Genomic DNA, 15,818 nt, shown 5'->3' on the forward strand with positions numbered 1-15,818 from the left:
AGTCCAGCTGACATTAGGTTTCAGTCACCCAAAAGATAAATTCAGGCCCCACATTGTATTAACTAGAAATTTATTTTTAAATATTTTCTTTAAAAACAATGCAGTTACTGGCGACTTTGATATTTGTGCCTTTTATTCTCTTTCCCAATGGTTTCTGACTATAAGGCAGTGAAGGCAGGGTGACCCTGTGTACACTGGAAAATGATATTATAAAAAGGTGATTCTATGAACCGTCATTTGGATCCCAAGTACTTCTAGGGGGGATTTTTATATAATTGTTAAATCTTTTGCAAAAATGCTACCTCTTGTGTAGAATGGTCAAGATTTAATATTGTGATATCATATTCTGAATAAACTACCTACCATATTCTGAATAAACTACATATGTCTTGAAGCTCTATGTCTATTTGGTATAATTTAATGCTGCTTCCCTGATCTTTCTGCTGTCTACAGAGCCAGAGCCCAGAGGTGGAGCAGTTAGGGAGGGTTGTGGAACTGGACAGTGACATGGTAGATATCACCCAGGAGCCAGTTTTGGATTCCATGTTAGAAGAGAGCGTGCCTGAGGATCAGGAGCCTGTGTCCGCCTCAACACACATTGCATCTTCACTGGGAATTAATCCACATGTCTTACAGGTGAACTCCTAACCCACCCCTACTACAACAGGAAGCCAAACTAATATTTATTTCCCTTGCATAGCATCAGATGTCTTCCTTCATTTAAGAGCATTGAGTGCTCACTGGAATAAGAAAAAACATGGCCCATGTTTGAGCCTTATTTTCCCATTGATGTACATACAGGAGAAAAGGCTGGGTTGAGATCAGAAGGCCTGGACTCTAATCCCAGTTTTAGAAATATTAGTATATGACTTTAGGCAAGTCACTTAATAACTATGAGCACTGGTTTTTCTATATAAAATATTACTCTGTTTACTTCAAAGTAGTTTTGAGGCTCTTGAAAGTGCTCCACAAAAGCTAAAAGTTCAAAACAAAACAAAACTAGTAGATGCAGATTTCTTTAAGCTTTGTCTCAATTCCCCCTGCCCATGTCTTTTGGCCTGTTATGAGGTTAGCCTTTGGTTTATGTTTGACTTTGACATCATTCATTTAACAAATGAGCGAGTGATTGCTATATGCGAGGCCCTACTAAGACTGTAAATATAAAGGAAGAGGAGTATTAATAACTTCTACCCTTCAGGTACATACAAGTGTAATTGAGTCAGTTATATAAATGTTATTTCTGCTCTGGCACAACTTGAGGCAGAGCGATTTATTGGTTGTTAACTGCATTTTTCTTTTATGGCCTTTGGATTTGGGGGAGCACATTCATTCTATAGATATTGCCTTTTTAGATCATGAAAGCATCATTGCTTGCTGATGAAGAAGATGCAGATATGGTCCTGGATCAACGCTTCAGCCGCCTTCCTTCTAAAGCAGATACTTCTCAAGAAATCTGTTCTCCCAGACTCCCCATTTCAGCATCCCACTCATCAAAATCCCGTTCATTAGGTACTGTAAAAGATGCTATTTTATAAGAACACCATAAACTCTTGTTTTTCATCTATCTTCTAATCAAGTCAACTTCTCTAGCAAAGACCTCCTAATGGCTATGACCAGGATGCCAAGAGGAAATGTACTCATACATATCTGTTAGGTGGGGCCAGTTTTTAAAAACCATGATTTGCTTTATTGGTGCCAACAGAAAAGTTATATGGAGAAAAAAGCATTTGTGTTTTGTTTAGATTTATGTTTTCATTTGCTTATGAGTGTGAATCAGATAATCTTAAATTTTCTAATTTCTATCAGGACTTTGAGGAAATAGCAAGTTGTCCTGCACTATACTTATTTTGCAGTTCTGACACTATCCTTATTGCCTTTTAGGGGCATATGTTGCTTCTCATAATGCACAAAACTTTTCAGATTCTTACTTTTCTCTAAACCCTGCCAGACTCTCAGGGAAGTCATTACATATTTTATTTTTAAAACTTTCCCTGTTCTAGTGGGCTTGTATCTATGTGTGTGAGAATAGAAATGGAGTGCTGTTGTCAACAAAGGACATAGCAAATGTAATGTCAAAATATTGAAAAGTGGAGGAACTACCAGGAAGAGATTTGTTTATGTTGTCTTAAAAATTAAACGTTTATTTTTCAATTCTTTGAGTGCCTTAATACATTAAATTTCCTTCTTTAATACTTTAGTAAAGCATCAGTTAAACATTTACAAATCTTTTTCATGATGGCACTACATAAAAATCTCATATTTCAATAACTGACTCCTTGCTTTAGACAGGAACCATATAAAAATCCGAAAGCAGGCAATAGTAACAAGAACTGTATTCTGAAAGGCACATGTACAATCACAATTACAAGATGCTTCAGTGGGTCTGTTTCCTTAAGTCTAGCATTGAGCATTACAGTGGTAGGACTTTGAATTTTGATCTTACTAACTAAGCTTTTCATATTGACTAAGAAACCATTATATTTGGCATTCTGATAAAGGGCATGAGCATTGGTGTCATCTTTCAGTCCCCCCAGGTTAGTAGCTTTGTAGATTTGGATTTGGGCCCAGTTTTTTTACTTGTAAATGAAGATAATAATATTCCTCATTCAATGAAGTTATTGAAAGATGAAATGAAACAATGTATACAAATGCTTATGCAGAATCTGCTACAGATAAGTGCTAGATAATCTTTTTAAATAGTAGTAGTTGTATTTATTATTAATGTTGCTATTGTTGATATCATGGGAATTTCTACCTTGATTTTCTGATTGGAAGAGTAAGTTCTACAGTATCTGGTTTAACCTGCTTCTGGTTTTCTATATCTGATTTAGTTAGTTCGGTAAAACTATAATTTCAAACTCACTGATTATTGTTGTTCAAGAAGCAACAATATTTTCTAATAGCCTTTACCCCCCTCCCCTTATTTTAGTTGGTGGGTTACTACAATCAAAATTTACAAGTGGAGTTCTTTTTTCACCAAGTGCCTCTGTGCAAGAATGTCGCACTCCCAGAACATCATCGTTGATGAATATCCCATCCACATCTGCTTGGTCTGTCCCTCCACCCCTGACCTCTGTGTTTACAGTACCCAGCCCTGTCCCTGAGGTCCAGTTGAAAACAGTGGGAACTCGCAGACAACCAGGCCTGGTCGCTCTTGAAAAGTCTGTTACCTATGGCAGGGGGAAACTTTTGATGGACATGGCCTTATTTATGGGACGCTCGTTTCGGGTTGGTTGGGGACCCAACTGGACTCTTGCTAATACTGGAGAACAGCTGAGTGGCTCTCATGAACTGGAAAATCATCAGACTGCTGATTCTGTGGAATATGGATTCCTGCCTAACCCAGTAGCTGTTAAATCGTGAGTCACATTTCCTTATTCTTTTTGAGAAAGGCAACATGGTAGGTGAGAAAAAACTTTATCATAAGGAAATCTTTCTAGATATATTCTTGGCACAATTTTAGATAGCAGAAGATATTTATCTACACTAATAAAAGAGAAACATACAAAATAACCATCACTCCGCTACACCCACCAGCCAATCAGGAGCGAGCATGCCAATTAACCCAACTAAGATGGCGATGGCCATGGAGCTAGAGCAGCAGGAGGCTTGGGTTGCCCCCGGTGATCGAGGAAGCCAAGTTTCCCGCCTGCCCTGGCCAGCCCTGAGCTCCGTTCAAGGCTACAAAGTTTCTATTATAGAAGATAAATAAATCCCAGATACCTGCTTCCAGCCCGCCCTGGTCTCCGCTCAAGGACGCGCTGAGAAAAAAAGAAAAAAAGAGGCTGGGAGCTTGGGTTGCCACGGAGGTGTGGCCAGCCTGAAAACGGCCATCATCCCCTCACCCATGCTGGCCAGGCACCCCAGCAGGACCTCCACCCTGATCCAGGACACCCTTTAGGGCAAACCAGCCGGCCCCCCACCTGTGCACCAAGCCTCTGTCAATACTAATAAAAGGGTAATGTGCTAATTAGACTGGGAGACCTTCCAGGAGACCTTCCAGACGTTCTTCTGGACAAAGCCATGGTGGCAGGGCCGAGATAGCAGTGGTTAGAGGCCAAGAGGGGAGGTGATCGGGCCAGGATGGGACAGCAGTTGTGGGTGATCAGGCCATTGGCGGTAAGCAGACCAGCAGTGGGGCCAGTTGGGGGCGAGTAGGTCATCAGTGGGTGTCGGAGGTAATCAGGACAGCGGAGGGAGTGGGGGCAATCTGGAGTGAGCAGGCCAGCAGGGGAGCAGTTGGGGTTGATCAGGCTGATGGGGGGCAGGGCCGTTGGCGGTAAGCAGACCAGCAGGGGGGCCAGTTGGGGGCGAGCAGGCCAGCAGGGGGGCTGTTGGAGGCGAGCACACTGGCACAGGGGGCAGTTGGGGGTGATCAGGCTGGTGGGGGGCAGTTGGGGCGAGCAGGCTGGCAGGTAGAGTGGTTAGGGGCAGGCAGGCAGGTGAGTGGTTAGGAGCCAGCAGTCCTGGATTGTGAGAGGGATGTCCGACTGCTGGTTTAGGCCCGATCCCTGTAAACTGGCAGTAGGACATCCTTCAAGGGGTCCCAGATTGGAGAGGGTGCAGGCCGGGATGAGGGACACCCCCACCCCCAGCCCCCCACCCCCAGCCCACCCCTGTGCATGAATTTCATGCACGGGGCCACTAGTATAATTAAAAACTGAAATGATTAGTAAGATAACTCCATTTGTACCATCAAGGTACAGGTACTATCTAGTGGTTAAACTTTTGTTAGAAAAGTAACAGACCCAAAGCTAATGCTGCAGCATTCCTTGGGCTTCATCCTTTTTATTACATTAGTCATTTTATTTATTTTCTCATTTAGATATTTACCATTTCTTCATATATAAGGTATATTCTCAGCTAAACATATCCTGTATCTTAGACCTGATAAAAAGAACATATGAATTGTGGGTAATCCACACATAAGTATTTGGAAATAAGGTGACAGTTGATAACTATATATGTTATATATTTCTACACAATCCCCACTATTAATTTTTACGTATTTGTGCTTATAGTTGTATATATTCTATATTATGCCATACAGATTACAAGTATAGTTTCCTGGCAGTTATTAGGCAGTATGTATACAGGTGTCTTGTGTAAAATATATAATAGTTTCCTATTTACTTTTTATAATTATAACAAATTGCTATATCTTTACAGATTAAGTGGCTGTGATCACCTATTATTCATAGACTAGAGGTCCAGTGCATGAGATTCGTGCACTGGTAGGGTCCCTAGTGGCTACCAGCTGCCTACTGGGTACTCCCTCCCTTCCCCCGGCCAGCCCCACCCTCTGTCAAATTCCCGGACAAAGGAACAATTTGCATACTATGCTTTTATTATATAGGATTTTAAAGTTGACTTTGAAGAAATAAACAACAGCATCTTTTGAAACTCACAGTTAGGAATGTTAATCCTAAACTTGCGTTATGCATGGTGTTTTGATATTTTGGTGGTTGTTAATAGCAATCTTAAAAATTGAATCAAGTCCAGATTGACTATATGCTTATCTTAATTTGGAGTCTTTTGATACCTTATGAAGTATAATTTGAGAAATGGGTATCACACAATTTTGGCCCTTGGATTTTATAGTGTCTAGATATATGCTGAAGTGGGTTCCAAGTCTAACTGATTCTTATGAAGTCATATTTTGCATTCTATTTGTAATCATAAAAAGAAGCCATTTTGGTTGTAGGTAAATTCTAGCATCTGTCTTATCTTTATTTTCTATCTTGTTTATCATTTGCCCTTGTAGCCTAAATGAGTCCCCATTCAAAGTTCATTTGGAAAAACTCAGTTTCAGAAAAAAGAAGCTGGATGAAGACCTGCAATTATACCAGATACCTCTGGAGCTCAAATTAAAACATAGCACTGTCCATGTGGATGAGCTGTGTCCTCTCATTGTTCCCAATCCAGGAGTTGCTGTCATTCATGACTATGCAGATTGGGTTAAGGAAGCATCGGGAGATTTATTGGAAGCACAAAGTAAGTATGGACTAGGCTTCTGTTTGATATCTCAGGAACAGGGGTGGAATATGTGTACATAGGAGGATAAATTTCAATCTGCCAATGTAATAAGTAGGTGGATGCCTGAGCACTTGTACAGTTGAATTGGATGAGCAAAATCCCAAGCAAGGAAAAATTATACCATTGTTTACAATTATTCTTATGGCCATTAATATACAAGTTTTTGTTCAAAGGAACTGTAGCCAGTCAAATCTGGATTTATGAAATTGCATTCCTTTCCCCATGCAGAGAACATAGGGGGGGAGAGATTTGTTCCCTCTTACCTTTCTAAATTTTACCCTTTCTTCCATGTCCGGCTCAAGTCCTGCTTGGTCTTCCCAACAATTTTTGTGTTTTTAGCTCCCTTCCTGACCTCTCTCTATAACTATTGTGACCATGTTTTTCAGAACCAATACTTTGATAAAGGTCTTTTTTCAGTTTGGGAACTTAATATTTCAAATAACAGAAAAGTCATAATTACATGTTTCACAGTATTTCATAACATAACCTTTATTGAAAAATGGAGATTATTTTAGAATGTTCCATACCACACATTTAGGAATTCTGTTCAGTCCTTTGTGTTTGCTTCGGTAGTCTTCTTTTCAAACATGTGAGTCATCTTCCCAACACATACTTGTAAACAGTGTTTCCTTTTTGTTTTCCTTCTTGAGGGGCAATATACATAGTGGTTAAGAGTAGAGAGTTAGACAGGTTACTTGGGTTTGAATCCTGGCTCTGCTACATACTGCCCGTAACATTGAGCAAGTCACTTAGCACTCGAGCTCACTTCCTAATCTGTAAAATGAAGATAGTAACTACTACCAGTATATAGTCACATTGTATACCGAGTGGGGTAAAAGTAGGCTTACAGTTCATATGTAAAATAATACAATAAATAATAATGCAAGAATAAACTGTTTTGCATACTCACAACTGTACACCTGTATATTAGAGCTGGCTTACTCTTAAGTGCTTTGAATACCATCATTTAAACTCACTAAATGTTAAACTGTGCCTATAGCAGGAGAGAATAAGCCCTCATAAGTTTTTAGAGCACTTTATAGTTTTTAAGCATTTTGTAAACAGAATTTGATCAAATCAAATTACTTTTTTCCCCTTATCATTTGAGATTATTTTAGCCATAATTAGGCTGGAGAAAACTGTTTAAAGGAGCATCAAGTTACATTTGTTGTGTAAGTACCACAGGAACATAGAGTGAGCAAGCAGTTATACCACACACCTCTCGACCTTATAAGACACAGCTGAGTGAGGTAGAGACAGATTCAGGGAAATCAGCTTTAGTGTTTGGGGTAGTTATCTATGCATTTTTACACCACAATTAGAGTGATGCCCCTTCTGTAGTTACTGTAAGGCTTTGTGTCATAGTATTGATTTCCTGTCTCTTCCTTAGTTGTGAAGCAGTGGAGCCTAACATGGACATTATGTGAAGCTCTATGGGGCCACCTGAAGGAGCTTGACAGCCAGCTGGATGAACCCAATGAATACATTCAGATTCTGGAGCGAAGAAGAGCTTTCTCTCGCTGGCTATCCCAGACTGCTGCACCTCAAATTGAGGAGGAGGTCTCCTTAACCCGGAAAGACAACCCTGTGGAGGCTGTTTTTAGCTACCTCACGGGCAAGAGAATCAGTGAGGCTTGCTCTCTGGCCCAGCAATCAGGTGAGCATATGGTCCTCTATATCTCTGCCTACTTCCCACTCACTGTCCCTACTCCTTAATTATGGTTTTGCTTTTGTCTTCTATCCTGAGTATTAAGTATAGACTTCCCAGGAAGAATGCTAGTTCCTTCAGAATAGGGACTGTGTCTTCTAAACATTAAATTTACTTAAAGTATTTGAATTTTATATGCTATGTATGCACTTGTAATAAAACTAGAAAATGCAGCTAAGCAAGAATTTCTATAAAGCTATAAAGATTATGAATCATTAAAGAGATAAAGTTATGCTCACCAGCACACTTAGTGTAATGGAAGAGGATCTTAAGGAGTGTCAGAAGTCAGATCCTTCGATTTATTCACAAACTATTTTTTTCCCCTTACCCTAGGATTAAATTTTTGCTTTACTACCTCTGCTTTCAATCAGTGATAGAACAGCTAAACAGAAAATCAGGTGTATAGAGTACTTAAACACTGTCAACCAGTGTTACCTGTTAAATTACCCAACAAGAATCAATAACCTAAGCTTTTACCTTAAGAAATGAGCAAAAGTTAAACCTAAAGGTAGAAGAAGGGAGGAAATGATAAAAATCAGAACAGAAATTAGTGAAAATGAAAACATAAAAACAGTAGAGAAATCAATAAAACTAAAAGTTCATTTTGTTTAAATGATCAAGAAAACTACAATTTTTTAAATGTTTCTATTGATTTTAGAAAGAAAAACATTGATCAGCTGCCTCCTTCACACCCCTTACTGGGGACTGAGCCTGAAACTTCAGGCATGTGCCCTGGTCATGAATGGAACCAAAGACCTCTGGTGCATGGCATGACGCTTACACCAGCCAGGGCAAAAGTTACTCTTGTTTATTTATTTATTTATTGTTATTGCTTTCAGAGAGAGGGGGAGAGAGAGATAGAAACATCAGTGATGGGAGAGAATCATTGATTGGTTGCCTCCTGCACGCCCCACATTGGGGATTGAGCCCACAACCCAGGCATGTGCCCTGATTAGGAATCGAACCATGACCTCTTGGTTCCTAGGTCAATGCTCAACCACTGAGCTACACCAGCTGGGCAAAAGTTAAACATTTTTACACTGACGACGAGAAAAGGAAAGACGCAAATTGCCAAAGACGGAAGTGAAAGAATGAATATCATTACCAACACTACAGAAAAGGGAATATTATGAGAAAATCTATGTCAACAAATTCAACAAGTAAAGAAATTGGGTTTGTAGTGTAAAATCTTCACTCAGAAAAGCCCATACCCAGATGTCTTCACAAGTGAACTTTTATATTTATAAAGATGAATTAATACCAGTCTTCTGCAACTCTTCTAGAAAATACAGGAGGGAGCATTTTTTCAACTCATCCTATGATGACATTATTAATCAAAGCAAACCGATGAAAAACTTACAGCTTGGCATTATAATTAATGTTTGAAAGACTGAGTGATTTTACCCTGTTTGGGAACACCATTTCTTCACAGTAATCGTTGTTGTAGCCAGTGTATTCAAACAAGAAAAAGAAGTAAAAGTTAATACAAATTTAAAAGGAAGCAGTAGAACCCTGGCTGGTTTTGCTCAGTGGTTGGAGTATCGACCCGCTCACCAAAGGGTCTTGGTCCTGATTTCCAATCAAGGGTAGTACCTGGGTTGCAGGATCAATGCCTGGGTACCAGTTGGGGAGTGTGCAGTGGAAGGCAACCACTCTCTTCCTCTGCCTCTTCCCTTCCCCCGTCCCTTCCACTCTCTAAAAATCAGTGGAAAAAATTTCCTTGATGAGGATTAACAACAACAAATAATAATAATAAAGGAAGAGGTAGTAATGTCTTTATTCACGGCCAGCATGATTCTGTATATAAACAGTGCTATGAAATTCACAGAAAAGGTAGTGGGACTAACCAACTAGTTCAACAAGGTCTCAGGATTCAAGGTCAATATAAAAAATTCAGTTGTATTTCTGTATTTCAGAAACAAAAATCTAAAAGTGAAATTTTGAAAAATCCATACATAGCATCTGAAAGACTAAATTACTTAAGGAATAAATGTAACAAAAGTGTAAGACTTATACACTGAGAGCTATATAACATTGTTGGAGAAATAAAAGATCTAAATAAATGAAGAGACAGTCCATGTTCATGGGATACATCTCAACCTCAGCACTATTGGCATTTTTAGCGGGCAATTCTTTGTTGTGGAGGCTTCCCTGTCATTGTAGGATATTTAGCAGCATCCCTGCCCATCTACTTAAGAGTTCTCTCCCTTCTAGTTGTGACAACCAAAAATATTTTCAGATACTGCCAAATGTTCTCTGGGGGGCAAAACTGCCCAGGTTGAGAACCGCTGATGGATTAGAAACCTCAGAATTGTTAAGATGTCTGTTCTCCCGAAATTAATCTCTGTCAGGTAGGGCAAAAGTAGGTTTATAGTTGTTCATATGCAAAATAAGCAATAATTAATAATAATTCAAGCATAAACTCTGTTTTTCATACTCACAGCTATAAATATACTTTTGCCCCATCCTGTATGTTCCACACAGTATCAAAATCTCCAGCAGGTCCTCATCCTTACTTGGAATTGTAAAAAATACCTCAACAGTATCAACACTTTCTGAAAAAATTCTATAAAGACAATGTGCTGGCATAAGGATGAACATACAGGTCAAGGGAACAGAAATGAGAATCCAAGTATAAAATTCTTTCACTTATGGTTAGTAAATTTTGACAAAAGTTCCAACACAATTTAAATGTTAAAGGATAGTCTTTTCAACAAATAATGCTTGGTGGTTGGATATTCACATGTAAAAAAGATCCTTTCTTCACACCATACACTAAATCAACTTAAGGAAGTAATGTAGAATCCTGCCATTTGCTCAAGTATATGTTCTCATCAATGGGAAAGTCTGTGTGAAAAGTCAAGAATTGTCAGAAGCTGATTGGTTGGTTGTATGATCAGAACAAAGTGAAATGATCTAAATTATTGTATCAAGACATGCCAGTTTCTCCTCTGAATTTGACCATCTTTAGTGTGTCCCAAGATATTTACATTTGTTAGCTATTGAATCCTCTCTTTGGGGTTCTGTAGATACACAGAAATAGTCTTACTTTTCCCCTTTATTATTTTTCATCTAGAATACTAGCAACACATGGTCAGGTGGGCTCAGCACTTAACTGCATGAATCATAGTCCAGTCATTGTTTTGTTACCTACATACATCAGAGAAACAGCTTGACCTAGCAGCACATTTCCAGATGTGTCTTGATGCATGATTTCTTTCCTCCAGGCCTCTTTAGTTTATGAAGGAAACTGTTTGATCTGAGAGCCTTAGTTTCTGTGAGAGCAGTACTTAATAGTCATTTAAGTACTGACCCATATACGTAAACAAAAGGACTTGACTTTTAGGAGGTTTGTACTTAGGAGACAGAGAATTTTTCTCAGCTCATCATAAACCAGAATTCTACCCCTCATATTATGGCTAATTAGACTCACTGTTGTCCCAGCCCTTTGTACTTAAAAATTTTTATTAAAAGAGATTATTAGACCTGTGAGATTAAAGGACTCAACCATTCTCTTTATATCATACACACACGTTTTTCCTTTAGGTTTGAGTTTGCTATTTCTCACTGTCATTATATAGCACATTCTAGTTGGGCTTGTTATCAATTTTGCCATCTCAGTTTTCACTACAAACCTTTGAATCAGATGCTATTTTCCCCCATTTTATAGATGAAGTGCCTTATCTAGGGTCACTGAATTAATGTGATAGTAGATCTTTCAGTGAACTCTGTATACTGTACAATCCATGTGTAATTTAGGCTGACCTACTTTGAAGATTTTCTACCCAAGCAGAAAGTGGTGAGTTCTTGATCAATATTTCGCCACTACAGGGAAAGCAGTCACATGTGTTCAATTCTCTGTCCTGAGGGCAGGAAGAGATAAGGTAATGCCCCCAAGTAATATCATAAGTCTAAATCCTCAGTATCACTGAGCACTTCTGTTTTTCTTACAGGAGATCATCGTCTTGCCCTTCTTTTATCCCAGTTGGTGGGTAGCCAGTCTGTCCGGGAGCTGCTTACCATGCAGCTGGTAGACTGGCATCAGCTCCAGGCTGACTGCTTCATCCAGGATGAGAGATTGCGCATCTTTGCCCTGTTGGCTGGAAAACCGGTATTTTCCTCTTTTCTCATAAACTCACATACATTTTCTCAAATTCAAGATTGCTTAAGTTAAAGAGCCATCTTTGTAAATTATACATTATATGTAACCTAAGCAACTTATTTTTAATGGAAAATTATAAAGGTACAACATGTACCTCAACAAATAACTAGTTATATAGAAATAAAAAATGTTAAAATTCACCATATCTCATATCATAGTGATAAACAACATAACTAATTTGTTGTCTGTCTTTGTAGACATATTTAAGTTTATATTAAAATACATGTGTGCATACTAACATGAGTGTATATTCATATAATGTCAATTATACATAATAGTTATGCAACTTTTTTTACTTTTTGTGTATGAATACTTTTCATGTTGGGCAGCCTCATTTTTTTTTTAATATGTTTTTATTGATTTCAGAGAGAGGAAGGAAGAGGGTTAGAAACATCAATAATGAGAATCATTGATCAGCTGCCTCCTGCACGTCCCCTGCTGGGGATGGAGCCTGCAATCCAAGCAGGTGCCCTGACCAGGAATTGAACTGTGATCTCCTGGTTCATGAGTTGATGCTCAACCACTGAGTCTTACCGGCCCAGTAGTCTGATTTCTTTTAATGGCCACTTCTGTTCCATTTTATGGGTGATATACCATAATTATTTTCAGGCAAGTTTCTGTTGCTGTCTACCTGTATGATTGTCATCTTTTTTTAAAATATATTTTTATTGATTTCAGAGAGGAAGGGAAGGGGAGAGAGAGATAGAAACATCAATGATGAGAGAGAATCATTGATCAATCGACTGCCTCTTGCATGCCCCACACTGGGGATCAAGCCTGAAACCCGGGCATGTGCCCTGACTAGGAATTGAACCGTAACCTCCTGGTTCATAGGGTGATGCTCAACTACTGAGCCACGTGGGCTGGGCTGATTGCCATCTTTTTAAAAAATTTTTAATTGATTTTACAGAGAGGAAGGGAGAGGGATAGAGAGAGTTAGAAACATTGATGAGAGAGAAAGATCAATCAGCTGCCTCCTGCACGCCCCTTACTGGGGATCGAGCCCACAACCAAGGTACATGCCTTTGATCGAAGTCAAACCTGGGACATTTCAGTCTGCAGGCCGATGCGCTGTCCACTGAGCCATACCAGTTAGGGCCTGATTGCCATCTTAAAGTTAATTTCCAAAAATGAAAAATTTGGTCAGAATTTATTCACATCTTCAAGTTTTAGAAGTTGGCAACTGTGCGCAATACAAAGACCTCAGTGGCCTTCTCAGACCAGTAATTATCTAAATTCACCCCATCACCTGCCACCTAGGAACTGTATTTTATTTCTGGATTAACACTGTTATCTAGATTATTTAAAAAGTATTTGAATAAGTGAATAATTTGCAGACCTGGGCAGTAATAAGGTAAATATAATTTGTAGCTGTGAATGTGATTTTGTTACCTGCAGGTGTGGCAGCTCTCAGAGCAGAAGCAAATTAATGTGTGCTCCCAGTTGGATTGGAAACGCTCCCTGGCCGTCCATCTTTGGTATTTGCTTCCACCAACAGCCTCCATTTCCAGGGCACTCAGCATGTATGAAGAAGCATTTCAGGTATGTGTGTCCAGTAGAGCCAAGGAACAATCCTGGTAGTGCTGTTTTTGCCAGAGAAAAAACCTTCAAGTCACATTTCATAATACTTTTCCTCTTTTTTGGGAAATACCATAAAGTTGGCAAGAACCTCGAAAATCTGATGAGAAACTTTTTCCTTTTCTTCTGCCTCTGGACAGTATCGGCTTCTGTTTCATTTAATAAGATGTGTTTCCACAACTGACTCCCCCCCCACCCCCACCCCCACCCCCATCAAATGAGAGGGTTTTTCTTCATTGTTAATGCTGTCTTTGGGAATTCCCTGAGATATACTGCCTGACTGCAAACTTGCTATAGCCCCAAATTAGGTCTAAGATTTTCTTCTAAATGTCACATTTCATATTCCTTCTTAGTGTGGAGGTTAAAATATTATTACTGTGTTTAATGCCATCAATTTTTCAGTTGTTTTGTGTGTTTTTGTTTACTCTCCATTTTTATTCTTTGATTTTATTTGTCAAAGTAAAAGAGAACACTAAAGAAACTGAGTGTAATAATAATTGTGGCAAAAAAGTGGTGGGATTAGTGAGAGCTATCTGAAGTCTTTGGCAGTCCCTTGAAGACAAGTGGAATATGTCACCAATCTAAATTAAGTTTCAAATCTTTGACACATTCCTTTAGAGCAGTGGTTCTCAACCTTCTGGCCCTTTAAATACAGTTTCTCATGTTGTGACCCAACCATAAAATTATTTTCGTTGCTACTTCATAACTGTAATATTGCTGCTGTTATGAATCGTAATGTAAATATCTGATGTGCAGAATGGTCTTAGGCGACCCCTGTGAAAGGGTCGTTCGACCCCCAAAGGGGTCTCGACCCACAGGTTGAGAACTGCTGCTTTAGAGGGTGTCACATCATTCTTCATATGCGTGTCTTGAGTTATTGAGACATGACGGCATCTTTGAAACACACTAGCAGCTGAGGTATTGTTTTATCAAATTCTCATCTTCAGAATACCTCTGAGAGTGACAGGTATGCCTGCTCTCCACTTCCTTCATACCTGGAGGGCTCTGGCTATGTGGGAGAGGAGGAACAAGATTCACGGAGACCACTTCAAGACGTCTGCTTTCACCTTCTAAAACTCTACAGTGACAGGTAAATCAAACTTACACATGAGCTCTTGGGAGTCCTTTCCCTTTCATACATGACCAAACTGCCATTATATTTTGGTCATAAACCACCAAAATATAACTTATAGTAGTTGAGTATAAAGATCCTTGGAACTGGACTTAGAAATCTAAAATTTATTTTAATCAACTTTAATGAGATACACTTAGCATATACTAAAGTATGTGGTTTGACATTTTAACACAACTATCATCACAACTATAAAATCAATTTTAAAAATAGATATAGGGCTGCCCTAGCCAGGTGGCTCGTTTGGAGCATTGTCTCCTGCACTGAAAGGTTGCATGTTTGATTCCCGATCAGGGTACATACCAAGGTTGGGGGTTTGATCCCTGGTTGGGGCACTTGTAGGAGGCAACTGATCTTTGATTCTATCTCAAATCAACAAAAGCATATCCTTGAGTAACAAATAAAAAATAGATATAGAGCTGTTAAGGTTTTCTATTCTTGAGTTAGTTTTGATCATTTGTTTCTTCTAATGAATTTGTCTAATTCAAAGTCACTGAATTTATTGGCATAAAATGATAACATTTCTTTGTTAATCCTTTTTCTTTTTTTAATCCTCACTGGAGGATATTTTCCCTTTTTTTTTTTTTTTTTTTGAGAGAGAGAATGGAAGAGAGAGGGAAAGACAGAAATACCAAAATACCGATGTGAGAGAAACACATCGACTGGTTGCCTCCTGCACGTGCCCTGACCAGGGCTTGGGCCGGAGAGGAGCCTGCAACCCAGGTATGTGCCCTTGACAGGAATCGAAACCAACGCTCTATCCACTGAGCTAAACCAGCTAGGGCTTTATTATCCTTTTTATTTTATTAAATTTTTTATTTTTTTAAATATATTTTATTGACTTTTTACAGAGAGGAAGGGAGAGGGATAGAGAGTTAGAAACATCAATGAGAAACATCGATCAGCCGCCTCCTGCACACCCCCTACTGGGGATGTGCCCGCAACCAAGGTACATGCCCTTGACGGGAATCAAACCTGGGACCTTTTAGTCTGCAGGCTGACGCTCTAGCCACTGAGCCAAACCAGTTAGGGCTTTATTATCCTTTTTAAATGTTTGTAGGATCTGTAACTATGTCTTTTTCTTTCCTGATATTAGTAATTTGGGTCATCTCTCATTTTTCTTGATTAGTCTACCTCAATTTTTGGTTTCATTGGTTACCTCTATTATTCATCTAGTTCAAAATGGATCATAAACTTAATGT

General features: G+C 39.1%; 1 protein-coding gene across 7 annotated transcripts in view; it reads left to right on the forward strand.

The window, feature by feature from the left end:
• The window catches only part of NUP98 (nucleoporin 98 and 96 precursor), a 110,306-nt gene that overhangs the window by 84,135 nt on the left and 10,353 nt on the right, over window positions 1–15,818 (forward strand). For all 7 annotated transcript variants that reach the window (XM_070425499.1, XM_070425504.1, XM_070425505.1 and 4 more), the window contains 8 exons: window positions 454–636; window positions 1,353–1,509; window positions 2,930–3,359; window positions 5,765–5,994; window positions 7,427–7,693; window positions 11,698–11,855; window positions 13,305–13,448; window positions 14,432–14,574. In XM_070425499.1, the coding sequence (XP_070281600.1) occupies window positions 454–636; window positions 1,353–1,509; window positions 2,930–3,359; window positions 5,765–5,994; window positions 7,427–7,693; window positions 11,698–11,855; window positions 13,305–13,448; window positions 14,432–14,574 (1,712 nt within the window). The remainder of the gene's footprint in view (window positions 1–453; window positions 637–1,352; window positions 1,510–2,929; window positions 3,360–5,764; window positions 5,995–7,426; window positions 7,694–11,697; window positions 11,856–13,304; window positions 13,449–14,431; window positions 14,575–15,818) is intronic.

This window comes from Myotis yumanensis, unplaced genomic scaffold, assembly GCF_028538775.1.
Source record: "Myotis yumanensis isolate MYYU_CA2020_CCGP unplaced genomic scaffold, mMyoYum1.0.hap1 SCAF_10, whole genome shotgun sequence".
Lineage (NCBI taxonomy): Eukaryota > Metazoa > Chordata > Mammalia > Chiroptera > Vespertilionidae > Myotis > Myotis yumanensis.